Source organism: Budorcas taxicolor, chromosome 4 (assembly GCF_023091745.1).
Source record: "Budorcas taxicolor isolate Tak-1 chromosome 4, Takin1.1, whole genome shotgun sequence".
NCBI lineage: Eukaryota > Metazoa > Chordata > Mammalia > Artiodactyla > Bovidae > Budorcas > Budorcas taxicolor.
This window is the reverse complement of record NC_068913.1, coordinates 66,125,209-66,149,162: the sequence shown is the minus strand read 5'-3', so window position 1 is coordinate 66,149,162 and position 23,954 is coordinate 66,125,209. Positions and strand designations below refer to the sequence as shown.

Here is a 23,954-nt window from a genome sequence, read left to right as displayed (position 1 = left end):
TGGTGTGATCACTCATCTAGAGCCAGACATCTTGGAATGTGAAGTCAAGTGGGCCTTAGAAAGCATCACTATGAACAAAGCTAGTGGAGGTGATGGAATTCCAGTAGAGCTATTTCAAATCCTGAAAGATGATGCTCTGAAAGTGCTGCACTCAATATACCAGAAAATTTGGAAAACTCAGCAGTGGCCACAGGACTGGAAAAGCTCAGTTTTCATTCCAATCCCAAAGAAAGGCAATGCCAAAGGATGCTCAAACTAGTGCACAATTGCACTCATCTCACATGCTAGTAAAGTAATGCTCAAAATTCTCCAAGTCAGGCTTCAACAATATGTGAACCTGAACTTTCAGATGTTCAAGCTGGTTTTAGAAAAGGCAGAGGAACCAGAGATCAAATTGCCAACATCCGCTGGATCATGGAAAAAGCAAGAGAGTTCCAGGAAAACATCTATTTCTGCTTTATTGACTATGCCAAAGCTTTTGACTGTGTGGATCACAATAAACTGTGGAAAATTCTGAAAGAGATGGGATTACCAGACCACCTAACCTGCCTCTTGAGAAATCTGTATGCAGGTCAGGAAGCAACAGTTAGAACTGGACATAGAGCAACAGACTGGTTCCAAATAGGAAAAGGAGTACATCAAGGCTGTATATTGTCACCCTGCTTATTTAACTTATATGCAGAGTACATCATGAGAAACGCTGGACTGGAAGAAACACAAGCTGGAATAAGATTGCTGGGAGAAATATCAAGAACCTCAGATATGCAGATGACACCACCCTTATGGCAGAAAGTGAAGAGGAACTAAAAAGCCTCTTGATGAAAGTAAAAGAGGAGAGTGAAAAAGTTGGCTTAAAGCTCAACATTCAGAAAACGAAGATCATGGCATCCGGTCCCATCACTCCATGGGAAATAGATGGAGAAACAGTGGAAACAGTGTCAGACTTTATTTTGGGGGGCTCCAAAATCACTGCAGATGGTGACTGCAGCCATGAAATGAAAAGACGCTTACTCCTTGGAAGAAAAGTTATGAGCAACCTAGATAGCATATTCAAAAGCAGAGACATTACTTTGCCGACTAAGGTCCGCCTAGTCAAGGCTATGGTTTTTCCAGTAGCCATGTATGGATGTGAGAGTTGGACTGTGAAGAAGGCTGAGTGCCGAAGAATTGATGCTTTTGAACTGTGGTGTTGGAGAAGACTCTTGAGAGTCCCTTGGACTGCAAGGAGATCCAACCAGTTCATTCTGAAGGAGATCAACCCTGGGATTTCTTTGGAAGGAATGGTACTAAAGCTGAAACTCCAGTACTTGGGCCACCTCATGCGAAGAGTTGACTCATTGGAAAAGACTGTGATGCTGGGAGGGATTGGGGGCAGGAGGAGAAGGGGACGACAGAGGATGAGATGGCTGGATGGCATCACTGACTCAAGGGACACGAGTCTGAGTGAACTCCGGGAGTTGGTGATGGACAGGGAGGCCTGGCATGCTGCGATTCATGGGGTCGCAAAGAGTCGGACATGACTGAGCGACAACTGAACTGAACTTAGATCGTCTTTCCATAATCTCCATCAGTCCCCACAAACTCCACCAATAAAAATTAAATAATAATATACTATCCTTTGACAAGAACAATTAACATCTGTTCTGTCTTATGTCTGTATGTAATTACATATTGTTGTTGTTGCTGTTCATTCGCTAAATCATGTCCGACTCTGCTATCCCAAGGACTGCAGCATGCCAGGCTTCCTGGTCCTTCACTATCTCTTGGTTTACTCAAATTCATGCCCATGGAGTCAGTGATGCTATCTAACCATCTCATCCTCTGCCGCCCCCCCCCTTTTGGGGGCTATTGAAAACTGGAAATTGTACTGTTCTATAGTACAGAAACTAAATAGAACCATTGTACTGCTCTGCATGCTGGCTCCTGCCTCTGCCTCCTCTACCACAGCACAGTCCTTCCAACTACAGCAGTGGTTCTCAATTTCAGTGTGCATCAGAATCACGACTAGAGTTTGTTAAAACACAGACTGCTGAGACCCACCCCAAAGAGTTTCTGATTCAGCAGATCTGGTGAGGGGTTCAAATACTCATATTTTTAACAAGTTCCCTGAGACCCCACTTTGAAGATCACTGAGCTGGATTGCTGCCCCCTTAGCCCCCAAAGCTGCCACTGCTGAAGATAACTTTCCATGGGAGCAAGTGGGAAATGAAGATACCCAGTCTGTGAACACTGTTGAGGTGGGACCTAGCGCTCTACTTGGGACCTGACCATTTTAGAAACAGTTACAGTTGTTAAGATAAGCCAGGAAATCACATCCTCTTCCTACACTGTCCTGGGCCCTTTTTATGGCTGTAGATCATCCACAGAACACACTGCTGATAACACTGAATGCCCAGCCAACAGTCACTGCTCACCACCTCTTGAGACAGTTCTCAGCCCTTTCTCCTACCCATTTCATCCTATCCTTGCTCTCATCATCCTGGTTGTGTAACCCACCCACTGTCAACTCAAGCTCCCAGTCCCTGCAACAAACCCTCCTCACCATGACCATCAATTTAGAAAAGATCTCTAAATAGCCTCAAGCATTTTATGGGACATTATATGAATTTGCCTTGGGCTCCACGATGGACATCACCATGTAATAAGCACTAGGCTCAGCACCCAGCCTAGCTGTACACCCCTGTCTGCCTATGCCCATCTCTGCCCAGGAAAGGGGACCATTCACCCAATCAAACACCCAGTACAAAAATACCAGGCGACCTCTCTTTGCTTTATCATCCATCCACAGAAACTACTCCAGTTCCTTTATAGAATAATCTATTTTCAACACTATCTGGATGATTACCTCCCAAAGCAAGAGAGGCCACATTTGTAGGCATTACTAATTAGGCTCCATTTTCTTATTGCTTTGGACACCACTATTTTCTTTTCAACCATTGCTAATCTCAGGGGAGAAATGATTCGCCCCTCAGCTAGGGAAGCAATCAAAACTCCAGAATGGAGCTGCCCAGCTACACAAGCTCTGGGGCCGACCCCTCCCTCCTCACAGTCTCTTCCAATGCCACATGCTCCATCACAAAAAAGTGCTCTGTCCACTGCACTGGCCTACTCTATTCCTGCAGTAGAGCTGGACACCAAAATCTGGGCTTTTCCTGCCACACTGTGGCCATGTCTGAACACTACACATGGCCTTTACTCCTTGAAAAGTGGTATTGGTTTGTGTTTTATTTTTGTTTTTGTTTTTTGAAGGAATGGAAGTTACCTTCCTTACCTGTTAACCCCCATGCACTCCCCAAGCCTCAAGGATTGCCTGCCTCCTCCAAGAGGGCTCCCCTGAATCCACCCACACCCCCAGCCAGGTGAGGTCTCCAGCATCAGGCTCCCATAGCTTCTGTACCAGCCTCCATCATTTCCCTCCACACACTCCATTGGAGCCCCTTACTTCTCCACTTCCCTGATTAGACTGTGAGCTCTTTGATGGCAGAGATCTTGCTTTAATCAGAATTTGTGTTCTTAGCATATAGCACAGGGCCAGGCCCACAATAATGTTCAGTAACTATTTGAATGAGTAACTAAATGAATGGCCAAGTGAACAATTACATGAAGCAATCTCTTTGTCCCCTCCCTTTCTTTACACACTGAGGAAACACTTTCAGGCATCTGGGAAAAACAATGCCTAAATCTGCTATCAATCAATCATTTTCCTCACAGTAAGAATGAACCCCCTGTGTTTCCCCTCCCAAGGGGATTTGTATATCAAGTTTTTCCCTTATTTTAGGTGATTCCTGATACAAGTTAGCTGGCGGAAGGGGATGGTGGAGGAAAAGTCTTCCCACCCCAGATGAAACCAATTGTAGTCGAGGTCACAGCCACATGGATCTCTGAAGCCTGCCCTGTGGTAAAGCTTCAGCACCTCCACCATTGAGCTGGAAGACCCCCCAACCCCCAAGTCCCAGAATCAGCAAACTCTAACCCCTTAGACCAAGGAGGAAGTAATGTGCACTGGGAATAGCCAAGATTTGGAATTGGAAGATCCAGAATTCCTGCGGTGAACAATTCTATATCTTTCCTCCCAGCCTCGTTGTTCTCATTTGTAACAATGGAGACACTGTGGCTAATGTTAGCCCTGCCTGTCAGAGAGCTTCACGTGCAGTAGTCACCCCAACCATTGCAGAGAGAGGGGTGGTCCCCACACACAGGGGCTCCAGCCCCAGGATAGCTAGCCTCATAGTGAGAGCCATTCTAAACCATCTGTTGACTCAAAGCCAATGTACTTTGGGTGCAAGCAGTGCCTGAAAGTCAGGGTCACTCTCAACTCCTCATTTTCCTGAACACCCTCATCTTTCTGCAGGTTTCTGAGGGGAAGATAATATTCCCTACTTCCTTTGAATCCCACTCCCCACTCCTTCCTGCTCCTTTCCCCCTACTCCCAGGGGGATGACTTCCTGTTACTCACTGTACCAACTGTTGTTAGACAGATGCTCTGATTAAGGTCAGGTTAATCAAAAGCCACTGCTAAGCCTAAAACGATGAGGACAGGGGTGGCAAAGGGACTGACAGGATCCAGAGTTTTGGAGGACTCACCTCCTGACACCCCACCACCTCACGGCACAGCAAGTGTCTCCAGTCTAAATGTCATAGGAAGTAAGCTTAACCCATGGGTTTCGGAATCAACTTCTTTGAGGAAAGCATGGTGTTCTGGGTGGTGGTGTCAGTCACACAGAGAAGAAACCCAAGCACTGGGCTACACTGTGGAAGTGACCCTGTTCATAAGTGGACTAGAGAAAGCCTGCAAAACTGGTAAATCAGATGGCCGAGGTAGGATGGGAAGCCAGCCCTTGGAAAAGCCAGATGTCTTCATGGATCTGTGCTCCATTTACCCTAGGCTCCTTTAGGGTTCCTTACTATAATCATCAGAATTCATCTCCATTGCAATAAGGGGAAACCAAGAAAAGTATATGGATTCAAGCAGGGGCACAATCTACAGAGAAACGAACATGTTGCAGAGGCATCAGGGGTCAGAGTGTAAGAACCCAAAGGGAATGAAAACTAAGGAAGCCAGTGGGCCAGCCTCTTCCTCCCCACCCCAGGTATCTTCTGCTGAACAGGGTCCAGTGTTCACAACCCAACCTGCCTGTGTTCTTGTCTCTCCTAATCCTGTGCTGGGCCATGGGCACTATCAGGGCTTCCATGTGTCCTGAGAGTGTGAACGTTAGAGAATGCTACAGTGCTCCACCTTCCAGTCTCAAAAGGCAAGTCTGTCATTCAAATCCTTCCAGTCTTCCCAAACTGAACACTTCAAAATAGGTCATTTTCAATGTGGTGAAGTGAGGTGAGTGACAATCAGACAATGCTACATTGAGGATTTTTTTTTCCTAAAAGTCACCTTTTTAATTTTTTTCCTCTAGGACTTGCTGTAGAAAGATTTAGCAGATAACGTGCTATCTGACTCTTTCCCAGGACATAGCACTAAGTCAGCAGATTTTTTTTTTCCTTTTCAGAATTAGTCCAACTTAACTGGTTTGCCACTATCTACTTTTTTCCTGTATAGATATTATTTTTCCTCATCTCTTCACTCAGCTACAAATAAGCTTTCAAGTGACACACCATCCCCCCAACCCAGTCTCACAATTTAGAAAACGTGGAAGCCGTTTACAAGAGGAGGCACCCTCTTCTCTCTGTGAAGGGCCTAAGTGCTCCAGGTTTCATTCTGGCCTCATGGTTAAAGGGCTCCATCCCCTTCCTAACCTCGTGAGGAGCATCGGAACAGCAGGGACTCCCGTGGAAGTGCAGCCTGCACTGCGTGGTCACATTACTGCTCCAGCTTATTCATTTGCCTGAAGAATAAAGGAGACTTTATTTCTTCATCTTCTGCTCAGGAGATGAAGAAATAAAGGGACTAAAAGCATGTTCATCACCCTTGCTGAGCTGGGGGATGACATACTTACTCTGGAAATAATGATTCCAAGTAGGACAGCAGTGAAAAACAGGGCCTGTGAGAAGCAACTGTTTTATTACAGTTTCCAAAATGTGAGCACTTAATGCTCTTTCATTATCATATATTATTACAGTTCTATAAAAGTCATTTTTAGGAATCAATCCCAAATTTTTGAAGCTCCCCACCCCCTGCCAAAAAAGAGCTAGAAGGCAGAGTTTAGAAGAAGCCCTAACAAAAGAGAAATGATACTTTTGCACCTCTAGGTTTTAAGACTTACTATGGCAGAATCCACACTCAAGACTGGGTCAACCTTTATGAACAACACAGTAACTCAGAATTTGTGTAACCCCTCTCAAAGTGTCATTTCAAAAGATGGCAACTTTCTTTATAAAGGAGAGAAGGTAGGTATGAATTTCCTATTTTTCAGATGGGAAAGCTAAGGCATAGGAAGTATCAGTTAAATTACTTTAAGTGAAAGCCAGCAAGCAGTGATGGTGCTGGAACAAAAATCCATCTATTCTGATTCACAGTTCTGCTATTTCTCCACTGGATGCTCCACCCATTTGGGGAGCATCTCCCCTCAACCCTACTCAATCTCCCTTGATATTTCCACTCCAAGGAATCTGGATTTTCATCCAACGGAATGCATTAACTTGCTGTGATCACTCTGGCACAGAAAACACCAAGAGGCTTTTGACTTTTGCTCATCCATCGGGATCAAGACCTGGAGACAGGAGTCAAGTGAAATTCATGGGGAGCTCCCAGGCCCTTACAAACAGTCCAGTGCCAAAGGAGAAGCAGTCATGGATTGCATCTGAGCTTCAAAATGTCAATGAACTGAGGCAAAGCCAGTAGAGCTAGGCCTTGAGTCCACATTGGGAGGTGATGATGCTTCCACACTTCTATGGACCTTGACAGCTACAAGCACTTCACAGACTCTTCTGTACTCATTCTTCAGAAATGAGTCTCACCCCATGGCAGGACACTCAGGGGACCCTCCAGTGCAGTGCTTCTCAAATTCAAACATGCACAGGAATCTGGGGATTTGCTGAAATGTAGGTTCTGATTCAGGAGGTCTAGGGGAGCCTGGGACCCTGCATTTCTGAAAAAGTCATCAGATGATGTCAGTTCTGCTGCTCCCAGGACCATACTTAGCATAGCAAAGCCCTAAAGCACAATTTGATAAACCACAATTCCAAAGATTGAAAAGGCAATAGCAATGAATAACCCACTGGTGATAGGGCTCAACTGGAGTATTAGCCCACTGAATATACCTCCTATATTACTCTTTTATGGGCAGTGTTTTCCTGACACCTGGCAGGGTGAACCACACAGGCAAAAAGCCACTGAAGGAGCTCAGGAGAGGAATGAAACAAGATTTACTCACGGGAGAAGCGGGCAAGTGGCCTGGCAGTCTTATCTCCGGCTTCATTTGCAACTGGAAGAAAAAAAAAAAAACAGAAGATGCAGTTAAGTATAAGGCACGTGTGTCTACAGAAAATGCCAACCTACAGCTAATCCTCAGGATGATTCACTATTAAGCTGTCTTTGAGAGTCATTGTAAGAGGATAAAAGCAACTTCACTCCCTCTCTATATTTCCAGTGCTGCTCTCACTGCCTAAATGAAGCCAAATGTCTTCATCATTTTGATTAAAACAGTGAATTAAGCTGGAGACAACCTAAACAGTACCTAGTTGACTGGGCTTAGGGGAGTTAACTGGCCTGCAGGCAGAGTAAGAGGTGTGTACACCTGGCTTCCAAGCCAGTGCCCATCCTTCTGCTTCAAGCTGCCTCTCAGTGGGATGTCCTTCAACACACAAATGTACCCCAACCACCTGACATCAGTCTGATTTTCCTGATCCATGGGGCAAATCAAGGCAGGGATTTCAGAAAAAAAAAAAGAAACAGTAAGGTTGATTTTTGTTAAGGATATTTAAATTTAGAAGCCAACAAATAAGAGGATCGAGAAAATTGTTCAGAAAGCTTCTCTAGAAAACCTTACCCCTAAGTTTTCTCAGCAAGGTCATTCACTCTCCTCTGCAAAACCTCTCTATAACCTATCATCTCAATAGGTTCATAATTACTATCCCCTATACTGATGAACAAGCTTCCCAGGTGGTACCAGTGGTAAATAATTCGCCTGCCAATGCAGGAAATGCAGGAGACACAGGTTTGATTCCTGGATTAGGAAGATCTCTTGGAGGAAGGCATGGCAACCTCTATCCCATGGACAGAGGAGCCTGGCAGGCTATAGTCCATAGGATCACAAAGAGTTGGACATGACTGAAGCAACTTAGCATGAATGCATACTGATGAATACCATCATCACGGATAAAAAAAGGTTAAACTGAAACACAAGGTTCAATCACTTTAAATATCACTTTCAATGCCCATAAAGACTATAACCCTGGGTGTTTTGTAAGTATGTATGATCAACTTGAACGAACACCCAAAGCAATCAAATGGAAAAAACTTTTTCAATATCTTAGTTTAGGAAAGAACATCCAATACATAGGCAGAATAAAGGAAATTGCTAATGTAATCATTAAAATCATTCTCATCTATGAAAATTTGCAGTGCGGGATGCAAGAAATAGCTACTTCAGAAATGTATTACATCATTTTGCAAAGAACGGAAGGAGTCAACAAATTCCTTTCACCCTTTCAAAAAGGTGAATTTTTTTTAATTTACCATAATTTTTAAAATTAATGGATTCAAACTCAGCTACTTTATATTTCTGTCATTTCCATGGACCATTGTCTCCACTCTGTATATATTATAAACAAGACACTGTACAAAATGACCAGCAGGGGGAGGTGACATTGCATCCTGCTTCCAGTATCTCACACTCCAGCATTTTGAAAAGAAATAGAGAGATAAATGGAGAGAGAAAGAGAGAAAGGGAGGGCAGGAGAAAGTAGTAAGACCTAGTTAGCTATAGACATGAGTTTCCCCAGCCTGAGTTCAAATTGCTTCCTCTTTGGACACTATAGATCTCTAAGGTTATACTCCAACATATTTGCTGCAGAAAGTGATGGGCCAACTTTTAAAGTAGGATCATGAAGACCACTGCCATCATTGAGAACACTGGCCACCATTACAATATTCAGCTTAGAGAGCACACGTTTTCCCCGAGGGACAGAGAAAGAGCAGGCACACACCATCACAATTTCACAGGCATTGCTGGCTGCCTCCTCACCCCCAGGCTTTTCCTCTCCTCCCTGCCACCCTATCCAAGGGTGGGAATTGCTGACCCAGATCCAAGTCATGCCAGGAGAGGCAGGAAACAAGATCTAGGCCAGTGACATGCCAGGAGAGTTGTCTTCACCCAGAAGAAATCTGAACCCTGCTCCCAGCATTACTTTCTTAAATGCAGACCCAATACCACAAGGTCTCCACGATGCCCCAGCACCTGCAAGATACAATCCAGTCTACCTGGCCAAGTACTGAACAGCTGGCCCCTCCTATTCTCAGCTCACTGTACCTCCCAGCACTGCCTTCAGAACCCAGCCACAGGCTATATGTGGACAAATCTCAAACACTCTCTGTCCTCTTTGCTACAGCTCCTTTGCCCCCTCCTCCCAGACAGCCCTCCCCATTGCTTCCCTCCTGCTCATCTTTTAAGATTCAGCTGGAGCCATTCATTTCCGAAAAGTTCCCCTGACTCCCAGCACAGCTTCTGCCTTCCACAGACCTCTACCCCTGGCCTCACTACCCTCCCAGGCCAGTGGTTCTCACACTTTGGCAGACACTAGAACCACCAAGAAGGTCTGTTGAAACAGATCGCAGGGTTGGTTTAAATGCAGATTCTGATTCAGTTGACGTGGAATAGGACCCAAGAATTTGCATTTCTAACAAGTTTCCATGTGATACGGAGAACACTCTTCTGGGGACCATATTTTGAGAAGAACTGCTCTAAACTATAAACTACTGTAGCGAAGACAAGGATGATCACTTTTCATCTTTGTGTTTCCAATCTTTAAGTGACTGGCATGCAGAATACTGCGTTCAGTCAATGTTTCTGGAATTGAATGAAGTAGTTCACTGATAATTGAAATTGATACCAACTGCCACCAATGGCTCAGTAGATGGAGCCGTCAGTGCCAGAGGGCTATAAAAAGCCCCAGGTGTGTTTTGCTTGGCCCCTACAACATATTTAATTTTTAAATAATTCATTGTCTGCATTTAAAAATCAAGAGGTTTCAAACATAAATGCAGGTTATCAGCTTCTCTCAGGAACTGAAAACTGTCCAGACTTACTGACCAGCCACAGATAGCCACTGAGATGCCTCCTACGGGCAGATACAGCTCCTGCATATTTGGGAGGCACCTTTTCGCTGACTGGCATTTGGGCTTTCTATACTCGACATGAGTCCAGAAGGCAAGTGAAAACAGGACCTCTTAACGGGCTTAAAATTCTATAGGACAGCAATGGATATGCAGCCAGAGAAAACAAACTTTAGGACACAGTGGGGGAGGGCAAAGGTGGGATGATTTGAGTAGTAGCATTGAAATATATGCATTACCATATGTAACACAGTCAGTGGAAATTTGCTGTATGACACAGGGAACCCAAAGCTGATGCTCTGTGACAACCTAGAGAGGTGGGATGGGGAGGGAGGTGGGGGAGGGGGGAGGTTTAAGAGGGCGGGGACATATGTATACCTATGACTGATTCATGATGATGTATGGCAGAAACTATCAGAATACTGTAAAGTAATTATCCTCCAATTAAAAACAAAATTTTTTTAAAAATGAGACTAAGACTCAGCCAAGACCAGCACTACAATGAGTGGTTGTGGCCAAGCTTGCTAAGCCCCTCTGTTTCCAGGCCACAAACCAATCCAAGATGTTCAACAGTCCTCCAGCACAAAGCTGGCCAGCTCAGACACACAATGGGGGCTTCCTACAGTGTTGTTTGCTTTCTATTTAAAAAAAAATCCAGCAAGCTTCAATAATGAAGTAGATGTTCCATTTATCAGATGCAATTAAAGTTTGGATTTGGCAAGAGCTCATAAAAATGATTATGAGATTTAAGGGACGTTATTATGTAGATTTACCAAAAGTCATGCTGGGTATAACACACAGACCAGTATGTATCATTAATTCCACTGATGTCGAATTGTATGTCTAGGCTGTATGTGTATTCAGCTGCAGAGAAACAGAAAGGAGGTGTACCAGATATATTAACAGTTATTTCTTCCATGTGCTGTCATTTGGGGAGATTATCAGCCATTTTTATACTTTGCTACTTAAACCCAACAGTTGGATAAGCACACGCCATAGTTATAATCAGAAAAAAAATGTTTTTATTAAAGGGGTAGAAAACAATTAACTACTATATATAATTTGGGTCATTATATATGTATGTATATTTATATGAAATGTATTTCAGATACATTTCAGAGCAGTCTTGGATCACAAATCAGGGGACTTTCCATCTTTGGAGTCCCATGGGACTCCCTGTAAGACTCAAGAAATGAATCACCCTCCCACCCCCTCCAGGGAGCTCCACACTTTCTAAGTCAGTGGTTGGCAGCCCTGGTCGCATGTCAGAATCACTGGAGAACTTTTTAAAAACGCTGATGCCCAGATTCAGCGGGTGGGATCAGAGGGTGGGCCTCAGTGGGTGGGACCCAAGCATCCATTCTTTCCCAGTTCCCAGATGATTCCAACGAGTAGCTGAGGCTGAGAAGCACTAATAAATGGTGTAACTTCAGACACCTTTATCAAAACAACATTCAGGGAGGGAGGTGTGGCTCAGCTTCCTTCAAAAATAATTACCGCTATTCAGTTCTTCTTTTCAAAATGCTATTGTTTTGTCATTGTAATTCTGAAAGAGACATGCCTCTGCTTTAAAAAAAAATTTTCAACAGTTAAGACTGCAAACATAGCTATGGAGATTAGTTAGTAGGCAACTCTTCACACTGTGAAGGGTTCTTTATAAAAGGATACTCCTCACATTGCCTCTAACCTCCAACAGATGTGCCCTGAGTGCCTCCTGGGAGCTCAGCACTAGGCTGGACCCTGGGAGGATGACCACAGTTGATTTCACTCAGCTTTGACATATAAGCAAGTTAGGGAGGTAAACCATGCCTCCCAATCGGGATTTATTAAAGTGTATTCAGTGAGGGAACTGACTTGATGGCAATGATGATGGTGGAGGTGGTGCGATGACACAGATTCCATGGTCCCATCCCAAACCCACTCAACTGGAATCTTGCAAGGGAAGACAAGATTCTAGAATTTAAACAACTGCCTCAAAAGCTATTTAATGTTTGAGAAGCAGCATTCTAAATGAAGTGTGTCCCGGGTATGTTTGCTTTATGTTTCTGCACCCCCACCCCTAACTAGAAAACTGTCCAGAAACAAATCTTAAAGTAAGGATTCTCCAAGGAGACCAGCTTCAGGGGTGAGGGGGCCAGGTGAGACAGTGAGAAAGATATTTCAGGGCAATGAGAATCCCAATCCCAGCTGAGCCACTAACATTTCAGGCCATCAGAATGCGGGGGTGGGGGGAGGGAAGATGGTCCAAACAAGCACGGTGGTGGCATGGGCAGGTGTGCACTGCTTTGTAACCAAAACGAGCACCCAAAACACGGCCGTTCTTGTTTTGAAAACCTGGCACCTGGCACCCAGAGCATAAATGCAGCTGGGGTGCTGGGCGCCAGGGCAAACACATGATGAGAAAGCAGCTCCACAGAAGAGCCTTGCTTCCTGCAAGGAAATCCACCCAACATGCTGACTGGCTGCTGCTCAGCCACGAGCTCTGGGGCTCATCAGGAGTCCTCTCCAGCTGAGGTCCTTTGGGAAGTCTTGAAGCTAGAAAACCATGCATAAGAGACTTCAGAGAAGAGAGTGTTAGAACGAGGTTCCAGGCACCCTCCTAGTTTCTGCAGAAGGTAAAGCTTGGAATTGCTCACAGATGCTTGGCCTCATCTTACCTTGCCTTCTACTTGTAAAGACCTAAGCAAGAAAACAGAGAAGGCGATGGCACCCCACTCCAGTACTCTCGCCTGGAAAGTCCCATGGATGGAGGAGCCTGGTGTGCGGCAGTCCATGGGGTCGTGAAGAGTCAGACATGACAGAGCGACTTCACTTTCACTTTTCACTTTCATGCATTGGAGAAGGAAATGGCAACCCACTCCAGTGTTCTTGCCAGGAGAATCCCAGGGACGGGGAAGCCTGGTGGGCTGTCGTCCATGGGGTCGCACAGAGTCGGACACGACTGAAGCGACTTAGCAGTAGCAGCAGCAAGCAAGGAAAATTGGATGGAACACTGGGGAGAAGGAGACTTGGTCCAAGATCACTAACTCTCTTATTTAGCTGTCATCTTCTAATTAAGGTATTCCACGACCACCTTTTTAAGATCACAGCTCCCAACTTCCCTTCCTTCTCTGCTTCATCCCCTCTCCCCACACAACCCCTCCTGGAAGCACTTCTCACTTCCTCACATGCTCTGTTCTCTTCACTGTGTTTACTGCATTTTCCTCCCACCACATTGTAATTCCCCAAACACAAGCACAGATTCTCTGCCAATGAAAAAAAAAAAAAAACTACCATATCTCTAGTGCCTAAATGCCTGACACACAGTATTTATTGAGTCAATGATCAGCCTCCTACCATGCAGAGTGCACTAGAGGCCAAGAATTGGAAGCAGACCAGAAGGACATGAACACCTACCAAACATTTAAGTGTTCTATAAGTATCTGTCCTTCAGGAATACTTATCAAGCATTGGCTACATCACAGACAAAGCCCTGAACAGCCTGTCACGGTTCCTGCTTCACAATGAGTAAGACTGTCATTCCCATTTGATAGACAGGACACAGGAACTCAGAAAGGTCAGGTAACTTTTCCAAGACCACAGATTTGTGTGTCCGAATTCCAAACCAAGGGATGCCTGGCTCCAAAGCCCAGGGCCTTTCCCTTTAGCCTCTCTGCCTTCCAAGAAGTGTAAGCAGATAAGAGCTGTGCTCCAGAGAGGGCTACCCCTAGAGAAAAGTCATGCAAAAGTCTGACCCTCTAACTCATGCCCCAGGGAGAGCCGTGCACCAGATGTCACCTGCCTGGGATCTCACACCTGGCACAAGACCAGGAGACTGTCAGTAGAGAGGGGCCCTTTTGTGAGGTGGGCAGTCCCGGGGCCAGAACTCACAACAGCAGGATCCAGAAGAGGAAAAACCTAGTTACAAAAAGAAGAATTTCATTGCCACGTTCATGCAAGAACGCCAGCTAGCCAGTGTCTCCGTAACCTGATCAAACCTTTCCTACTTAGAAAACAGTAACAAGGGACTAGAATCAAGAATCAAACTCATCTTAGCAGGAGAACAGTACAGCTCATAAAAACAGCTCCTAGGAGGCAAGACTTGATTCTCTTCAAGAGAAGAAACTGACATTCCAAGAGATCAGGTGGTTTGTCTGAGATCAGACTTAAGTCCAGACATCAGAGCTGGAAATGTCATCCATTTCTTCCACCTCCAATTCCAGCATTCTTGGAGAAGGGAATGTACTCCACCTCTTTAGCTCCCTCGGAGTCATTTGTCAAGAGTAAAAAGTAGAGGCTTTCGTTTCCTTTGCCTTCATTTGGGTTTGATAAATATTGATGCTTGCCAACCCCAGGATACATTTTAAACAAAAACATATACAACTCTGATTGGCAATGGCTGAGCAGAGTACGTGTTAGGAAGACTTCTGATGCTGAGTCTGAGTGTGGCCGGATATGTCTGTAACACATTACCAAGCCTGTCGTGGGCGGGACAGGAGATTGAAAGGGGCAGGCAGGATGAGTGTGCAGGGAAGTCTCTGCCAGGTTGTGCGTGCTTGGTCACTCATTCGCGTCCGATTCTTGGCCTCCCTATAGACTGCAGCCCACCTGTCCCTCTGTGCACAGGATTTTCCCAGCGAGAATAATGGAGTGGTATGCCATTTCCTTCTCCAGGGGCTCTTTGCCGGGTTGGATAGGCCATAAAAGAATTAGCAAAAGAGTGGATAATTCAGAAAGATCACTGAATTAAATACTTCTATAAAATATATTGTTCAATTTGCTTAAAATGAGAGCTGCTGTATAACTAAGGAACACACTAAGCACTACTCCTTCATCACCTAATTTTTATCCTCATGGCAACTCTGTGAGGCCATCACTTGATTTCCCTATTTTCCAGATGCAGAAACTGAGTCTTTAAGAACTTGAGAAAATTCCTTGTGATGAAACAACTATGGCAGATCTGGAAATGGAATCCAACACATTATTCCAGAGCCAGTGCTCTTAACTCATGTGCTGCCCATCACACTTTAAACATCCGAGTATCAGTACTGTTTGATGAGCCTTTTGCCAAGAAACCCAGACCTGGCAGGAGAACTCCTCGTCTTGCCTCCACTCAGCCTCAGATCAGAAGCGCCGCAGAGGAAGGCTCTCTGTTCTCCAGTTCTGTAAACAGAACCAAGCTCTGCAATCCAGCTGGACCATGTGCCCTAGTGACAAAAAAGGTATCACCACCCCTCTCAGCCTACTCCCTTCTCCACTTCTTTATTCAGAAATGCTTGGCACTGCCTCATTATACCTTTTGGGCCAATTTGGCTGTCAAACGGACTCTGAATCAAGCTCTAACACAAAAGAAAATAAAACCAATTTGTAGTGATGACTCATCACGGTTGATGATTTGAGAGTGGCAGAGATGGTGTACCTTACAGACCCCTCTATCCTGGAGTAATGGGCAAATCCTTGCAGAAGGCAAGGCTTGTGGGCCAGACTGCAAGGAAACACACACACACAGAAAATCAAGAAAGCCCTTGCCAACCTGAGAGGACACCTTGGGAAACAGACTTCCTCTACTTTTTCAAAAATTAATTTGAAGGAATTTGGGTCATATGAAAAGGCTCATGTAATATATTTCTTTCTTCCCTAGTGCTGATTTTATACACTTATGTATCTATATTCAATGTCATTCTACAAATTATATTTTATTTCTATTTTTCTCCATACACCCATCCTTTATGGAACAAGCTAGGATATTAATAGAGGTGAATTTTTTTTTTTCAATCACAACCTGGCTCCCTTTCCTGGCCTCTCTTTCCAAGTTGCCAGGTTTCAGACTATCTTTTCATGGCTTCCAGTTACTCAAACAATCTACTAACCTCCACTGAGCACTCCCAGAGCCCCTGCCTCCGCATGTCTTTGCTGGACTCAATGATGAATACAACTAGTCCTTGAGTAGTCCCCTGAGACCAGAAGCCTGGTGCTGAGCTTCCTGACAGAGATTATTAAGAGTCGTTGCAACACGAATGTATCACGGTACTGGTATTTCTGCAAAAACCACCTGGCCAACCTAACAGGTCCTGACCTCAGGAAACCTGAGGTCGAGCTAGGAAAACATAATATTAATATATGACATGATCTAAACTCTGTGCTCAGTCACTCGGTTGTGTCCAACTCTTTGCGCCCCTATGGACTGTAGCCCTCCAGGCTCCTCTGTTTATGGGATTCTCCAGGCAAGAATATGGGAGCGGGTTGCCATTTTTTCCTCCAGGGGATCTTCCAACACAGGGATCCAACCGAAGTCTCCTGAGTCTCCTGCATTGGCAGGCGGATTCTTTACCACTACAGACCTAAACTCCGCTGAATGTCAAATGAAGAGTCCTTGTTTACAGAAGGGAGAGGCTGGGGTGCCCTGGAATAAGGAGTACAGAGGCTTCTGGGAGACCTGCGACAGGTGAGAGCCAGGGAGGTGGAGAGGATGATAGGAGAGGGAAGAAATGTTGTGCATTCTAGGACTTGGGGGCAGACTGAGACTGACCAACTATACCCCAAATCTCTCCCTTTCTCAAGCAAGAAACGCTTTTTATTGAGGGAGACGGTAGTAAAAAGTAGAGAAAGATGTTCTTTCCTATCTTGATAAATTACAAAATGCCTCTCGCTGCAACTCTGCCTTCTCTCCCATTCTCTTCTATAAACATGTTGCATCTGCAGATAGACATGTGAATTTATCCAAGAGCAGATACGTCTGCATGTTCAGGTGCTGGGTATACAGGTCCAGGGTCAGCAGTCACTCCAGAGCCCTCCACCCAAAGTGGACCAGATTGCTTCTGACAGTGACAGCCTATGGGCTCTGCCTGGCCCTCCTAGATGATGCCCTGGTGACCGCCACAGACCTCAGGCCACAGGCCTCAGGCACACAACAAGGGTGACAGCTGAGTGACCAAAGCAGTACCCATACAGGGCCCCCTACTATTCTGGCCTCATTAAAATACCCCCTAGTTGAGCAAACCAGGCCCAGAACAACCACAAGCAGTTAACGAGATCAGAAGTGAACAAGATTGAAATCCAACATCAAGCCAGCTGCTCAAACTCTTAACTAATTAAGCTCAATTCAAATAAGGAAAAAGAGATGAATACAGAGAAGAAGGAAAACACTACAGTGTATTAAGCCCTATTTCATGCCAGGCTGCCAAGAACTTTATGCCAATAACTTTTTTTGGACTCATAATTTTTATTAAACTTTCACACCATCTTATGAGGTAAGTATTATGATTCCTATTTTCAGATAAGGAAACTGAGGCTTAGGAAAGTTAGTAACTTGCCCCAATCAGGTCTGATAAGCTGGAATTGAACCTCGTTCTGTGAGCTCTTCTCTTTTTTTCAACAGATCACAGGACTGGAACTGGTCCCACTCCACATATCCTGCTGAGACTCCCTGTCGCGTTCCAAATCCAGCTCATGCCTGGCCTGTGCCCAGGCATGGGAGCTCAGCCCCTGGAGGCAGGCCCCTCCACCGCTAATTAGTTCTGCAACCTTCAGTTCAGTTCAGTCGCTCAGTCATGTCCGACTCTTTGCAACCCCATGAATCACACCACACCAGGCCTCCCTGTCCATCACCAACTCCCGGAGTTCACTCAAACTCACGTCCATCGAGTCGGTGATGCCATCCAGCCATCTCATCCTCTGTCATCCCCTTGTCCTCCTGCCCCTAATCCCTCCCAGCATCAGAGTCTTTTCCAATGAGTCAGCTCTTCGCATGAGGTGGCCAAAGTATTGGAGTTTCAGCTTCAATATCAGACCTTCCAATGAACACCCAGGACTGATCTCCTTTAGGATGGACTGGTTGGATCTCCTTGCAGTCCAAGGGACTCTCAAAAGTCTTCTCCAACACCACAGTTCAAAAGCAGCAATTCTTCGGCACTCAGCTTTCTTCACAGTCCAACTCTCACATCCATACATGACTACTGGAAAAACCATAGCCTTGACTAGATGGACCTTGTTGGCAAAGTAATGTCTCTATTCTTGAATATGCTGTCTAGCTTGGTCATAACTTTCCTTCCAAAGAGTAAGCGTCTTTTAATTTCATGGCTGCAATCACCATCTGCAGTGATTTTGGAGCCCCAAAACATAAAGTCTGACACTGTTTCCACTGTTTCCCCATCTATTTGCCATGACGTGATGGGACCAGATGCCATGATCTTAGTTTTCTGAATGTTGAGCTTTTTCATGATGATGGAATCGTTCTGAAGGTCTTCCTTCTGCCCTCACAAGAACAGGCCTGATTTCTTTTCCTTCTCAGGGTCTTCCAACATTTGATGATAACGATCATGGCCTCGGCCCCCTGAGCCCTCTCTTCTCCTGATGGACAAGCCCCATTCCCCCCTCATTTGACAAAAATGTCCCAAGGCCTTGACCCCCAAAAGTAAAGTCACTTAAATCACTGCCAAAAGAAAAGACAGCCTCGGCAACCCACTGGTGAACATGCATTCCACAGTGATCTCCAGGCAAAGCCTGATCTCCACCTTCTCAGACAAGGTTCTCCTTTTGCTTGGCTCTCAGGAGACACACAGAGCATCTGGGAAACTTCTTCTCATTGTACATTCAGGAGCCATGCAAAGAGGCTGAATTTTCCAGAAGGCTGCAATCTGAAGCAGTGTTTCTCAGACTTCCCGGTGCACAAAAACCTTTGGTGGATCTTGCTTAACTGAAGCTTTGTTTCAGTCGGTTTGGGGTGGGGCCTGCGATTCTGCATTGCAAACAAGCTCCCAGGTGGTGCCGATGGGCTGGTCTAGAAGCCACACTCTGAGCAGCGAGGTGTTAAAGAACATAACCCTCCTAAAAAGGAATAGCTAAGCACACTTTCTGAGAGCTCACTGGAAAGACCCTGTGTGGTTTTAAAAGTGCACACTGTTGAACTCAATGTCCAGTTCCCTTTGTTTCTTTCAGTCATGCTGTAAAAAAGAACAGCTACCAGTATGACTCTGAAACCCACTTGAGGACAGATACTGAGAGGGTGTGCATGTGAGAAGTAGGGTCCAAGCAGAGAGGGTGAGAGAAACTCACTCTCCTCCACAGGTATTAGATAGAACAGATGACCTAGAAGACCACTGCCTGCCCTAGCCAAGCCACCAGCAGGGCACAAAGGCTCAGACAAACAAGGAGGTCCTCAGATTTGGGGCACAGGTCAACCACACAGCCACGACTACCAGATCTACTCCCTAAGCACCTCAGAGTGCACAGATGCACACACACAGACACACAGACACACACACCCGATACGTGGCTTGGACATGTGCTGCCAGCACTGATATGTCCAGCACCATAAATCACTGCATCGTTACCAGCTGCCTGCAGGCTGAACAGATCAAATGCCTCCAGTAAATAAAACAAGCACACAAGTACATACTACAGAGCACAGAAAACTACCCTCAACAATTTGTAATAATCTATAAAAGAATCTGAAATATATATTTTATATATACATATATATACATATATATATGAATCACATATATAACTGAATCACTTTGCAGTATATCTGAAACTAACACAACGCTGTAAGTCAACTACACTTCAATAATAAGTAAATAAATACATAATCTTAAATGTAAAAAAAAAAAAGATAACCAGAAGAAAAAAGCTAGCACAAGACATCATTCCTTTGGGCAAGGAACTTGGATGCCCGCTAGAATGAGGTTCTCACAGCAGAGCCCACATCTCATACAATTTCCCTCCAGCCCGAAACAGGGCCAGCACATAGGCTGCTAAGTGAAGGGCTGGTAAATGAGTGGAGGAAGCCAGGACTGGCAGTGAAGTCACAGAGGCCTCTGGATGGACACAGGCCAAGTAGCCAGGGACCTTCTTCCTCCATGACACCTAAGAGCTTTGCTAGCAACCAGTTTAAGGTTTACTCTTAATCTAGCAATTTATATTTACTTTCTAAAATGAATGCAAGTTTGGGAACCACTGGGGGCCACAGATTGGAGGCAAATGTATTCTGTTTGGCAAGCAGTGTTTAAAAGTAAATGATCTGAATCATTGGGAGCAGTTCACCACACTGACATGAATTGCTACTGCTCACGTCAGGTCCGCTTCCCTCCAGCTGCCTACTTGAGACATGGGTGTGCGCTAAGACTTGCAAACCCAGCATGAAAAAGCAAAATGTTCCTCCCCAAAATCTGCTCTCTCCCACTCTAAGTCAATGACACCACTCCCCACTACCTTCCTCCCTCCAGGGCAGTCTCTTAGGACAGAAATGGTCTCCTTCCTTCCCATTGCCCTTCCATCAACAAATCCTTACCTCCAAAACACACCCTAACTCATAGCTCCTGTCCTAAAACTCTGGTCTGAGCATCCAGAGACCCTCACCTGGACGACCCTAACACATTCCCAGGGTCTCCTGCTCCGCCTGGCAGCCAGCCCATAGACCATACTGCCTCCCCGCTTAGAACCCTCAGTGCTTCTCACTGTGTGCAAATCGCCGCCTACAAACCCTCCCTGATCTGACCTCATCTCCTCCCTCTGCTGGCTGACAGCTCTTGCTACTCTGGCCACCTTTCTCTCTCTCAAACCCACTGAACACATTCCCAAGTCAGTGCCTTTTCACTTTCTTTTCCTGTTTGGAATGCTTTGCTATAGGTAATAAGGTTTCTTATTAACAGTAGCAGCAACCCCTGCAGACCCCTTTATGGGCCTTCCAGGTGCCAGTCTAAGCACTTATGAGTGCTAACTCAGTCAATCCTCTGAACCACCTTGGGAGGTTGGGCTATGGTTACCCCACTTTACAGATGGGGTAACTGAGGCACAGAGAGCTCAGGTGACCTGCCCAGTCTAGTTCCAAGGTCTTTCTCTTAACCATTACACTACCCTGCCTCTTATAAATCTCATCTCCTTCACAGCAGCCTCCTCATTTTCCAGTTCTCAACCCAAATGGCATATCCTAGAGGCCTTCCCTGATCCCACTCTCTCATCTCAAGTACCTCTCAGTACTATCTGGAATGAACACACCTCTCCATCACAAAACCTAAAACAAGAGGAAACAAACCTTCTGAAAGCAGCTCGCAGCAATCTTATTCTCTGTACCCCAGAATGCAGAAGAATCCTTCAACAGTCCCTGCACAAGGTCCCTCTCAACAAATGTGAACCAACCTACTGGCCTATAGAGAGGACTGCTGACCTCAAAATTACTCAAACAATGCTCGAAAAACTACACCCACAGGAGGATAAAAAAGATGGCATTCGAAGCAGACAACTCACCCAAGGTCCTCCACCTGATTCATATGATCCTTTACAGTGTTTTCTTGACTTCCTGGACCTTTGCATATGAATCAAATGTTTTTCTATCACAGACACGATCCTATGCTAGTTTTAAAATTAATCCAATTGTTGAGTTTGTGGCCAATTACCTCTGTCTAGCACTTCTGGGTTACCTTGGTGGATTTCTCCATTCCAAGGCTCTAATTGGTTAGTGGTTCAGCTGGTAAATAATCCATGTGCAATGCAGGAGACCACAGTTCAATTCCTGGGTCAGGAAGATCCCCTAGAGAAGGGAACGGCTACCCACTCCAGTATTCTGACCTGGAGAATTCCATGGACTATATAGCCCATGGGGTCACAAAGAGTCACACACAACTGAGCAATTTCCACTTAGGAAATGTATCTTAAAGAAAAATTATAGTCATGTTCAGGCCACTATTGGTATTACTAGATGAGATGCCCCTCACCCAACCAGTTAATAATTCCTGCTCTGATCGTGGCCATAAATATACATTTTCCTCTATTATTCAAGCTCAATCAGAGCAACAAACAAAATTTCAACTAAGGATGAAATTTCCCACAATTATGGGATGGACTTATGTAGTTAACACCAGGATATGGTCATTTAAATCTAAAGGCTCCTCTATACTGGAAACCATCTCATCCTCTGTCATCTGAGATGGTTTCTAGTACAGAGGAGGCTTTAGATTTAAATGACCATACGACAGAGGATGAGATGGTTGGATGGCATCACCAACTTGATGGGACATGAATTTGAGCAAGCTCCGGGAGCTGGTGATAGACAGGGAAGCCTAGCGTGCTGCAGTCCATGGGGTCGCAAAGAGTTGGACACAACTGAGCAACTGAACTGAACTGATACTGGAAACAAATCATATCAAGGATAATCAAGGTTTTCCTGGTGGCTCAGATGGTAGAAAAAATATCTGCCTGCAAGCAAGAGGCCCAGGTTTGACCCCTGAGTCAGGAAGATCCCTGGAGAAAGGACTGGAAACCCACTCCAGTATTCTTACCTGGAGAATTCCACGGACAGTCTTGCAGGCTACCGCCTGTGGAGTCACAGTCGGACACAACTGAGTGACTTTTGCTTTCCACTACCTCATTTATGTAACTGCCTGCACCCCAAAGGCATCTGAGTTTTCAATCCTCCGTCTTGTCCCATTTTGTAAATATAATCTGTGGTCTCCCCACAGCCTGATCTCCAGGAGAGAGTCCATGCCTGACTGCCAAGGCCCCAGCCATCCTTCCACATCCCTGCCTACCAGCCATCCTGAGCCCTCTACCCACGGGGTCCACTCTGGGCATTTGCCTATTGATGCCTTTATTCACACTCTTCACTTGACTTTCATGTCCTTCCCCACTTTCTCCAACTAACAAATGCCCACTCGCACACCAGGACCCCAGTGCAACCACCCCCAGAGAATCATACTTTCTGGGATCCTGCTCTGTCCTCTGAACACCAGTGTTCTATCACAGCAGATGGGAAGATTGGAGGCTTTCGAGTCAGACAGACCTGACTTGGAATCCGGGCTCCTCTGTTGTGTTACCAAATTTCCCTGAATCCCTTTCTCATGTGCACAGCTAAGTCACAATACCTCTCAGGGTTATTGGGACGGGAGATAAAAGGGGTGAGATGTGCTAAGTTGCTTCAGTCATGTCCAACTCTTTGTGACCCCGTGGACTGCAGCCTGACAGGTTCCTCTGTCCATGGGCTTCTCCAAGTAAGAATACTGGAGTGGGTTGCCATGCCCTCCTCCAGGGGATCTTTCCAACCCAAGGGTCAAACCAAGTCTATTATGTCTAACCTGCACTGGCAGACAGGTTCTTTACCACTAGTGCCACCTGGGAAGGCCATTCTAAAATGGTGAGATACCTAGCACCATCTCATCACACAGTCATGATGAGATGCCCAATAAAAGCCAACAATTGTATTAGTATTATTTCCTTTTGGTTTATTTTTCCAATAACATGTGTGTTCTATAAAAGTAGGGACACTACCTTAATTCCCTCTCTACCCTCATTGCTTGGCATATACATGACACACAGATCTCAACAACTGTCTGCTGCAGAAATGGGTGAATGGTGTCTTTGGATTCTGGAGTCAGATGCTCTGGGATCTTAGGAAGTCAAAACCTCATTGTGGTCCTTTCATTTTACCATTAACAAGGGGAGAAAAACTAAGAGATGGACAAAACGATGTGTTCAGCACCTTTAATCTTATGTTATAAAAATTGACTTACAAAAAAATGTAGGGGAGGACCCAGCTCTGGTCCCTGGGAGGAGGCAGAGGAGGACAAGCTGTAGATGGGGGAAACTCCCAGGGACCTGGGCACTGGTAGCCAACTGTATTATTTAAGAAAAAAATCTATTAAAATATACCACAATCTACAGATGAACCAGAAAGACAGGAAGCATTATCCATTTTTCAAAGAGTGCCAGTCCTCATCCAGCGGTTCCTGGTTGGATTTGTTCAATTTGTACAGCC

At 45.3% G+C, this 23,954-nt stretch overlaps 1 protein-coding gene across 1 annotated transcript in view; it reads right to left on the bottom strand.

Moving 5' to 3' along the window:
* PDE1C (phosphodiesterase 1C) overlaps nucleotides 1–23,954 on the bottom strand; it is a 609,137-nt gene that overhangs the window by 430,899 nt on the left and 154,284 nt on the right. Inside the window, exon 2 of the mRNA XM_052638578.1 lies at nucleotides 7,326–7,376. Within this exon, the coding sequence (XP_052494538.1) occupies nucleotides 7,326–7,376 (51 nt within the window). The remainder of the gene's footprint in view (nucleotides 1–7,325; nucleotides 7,377–23,954) is intronic.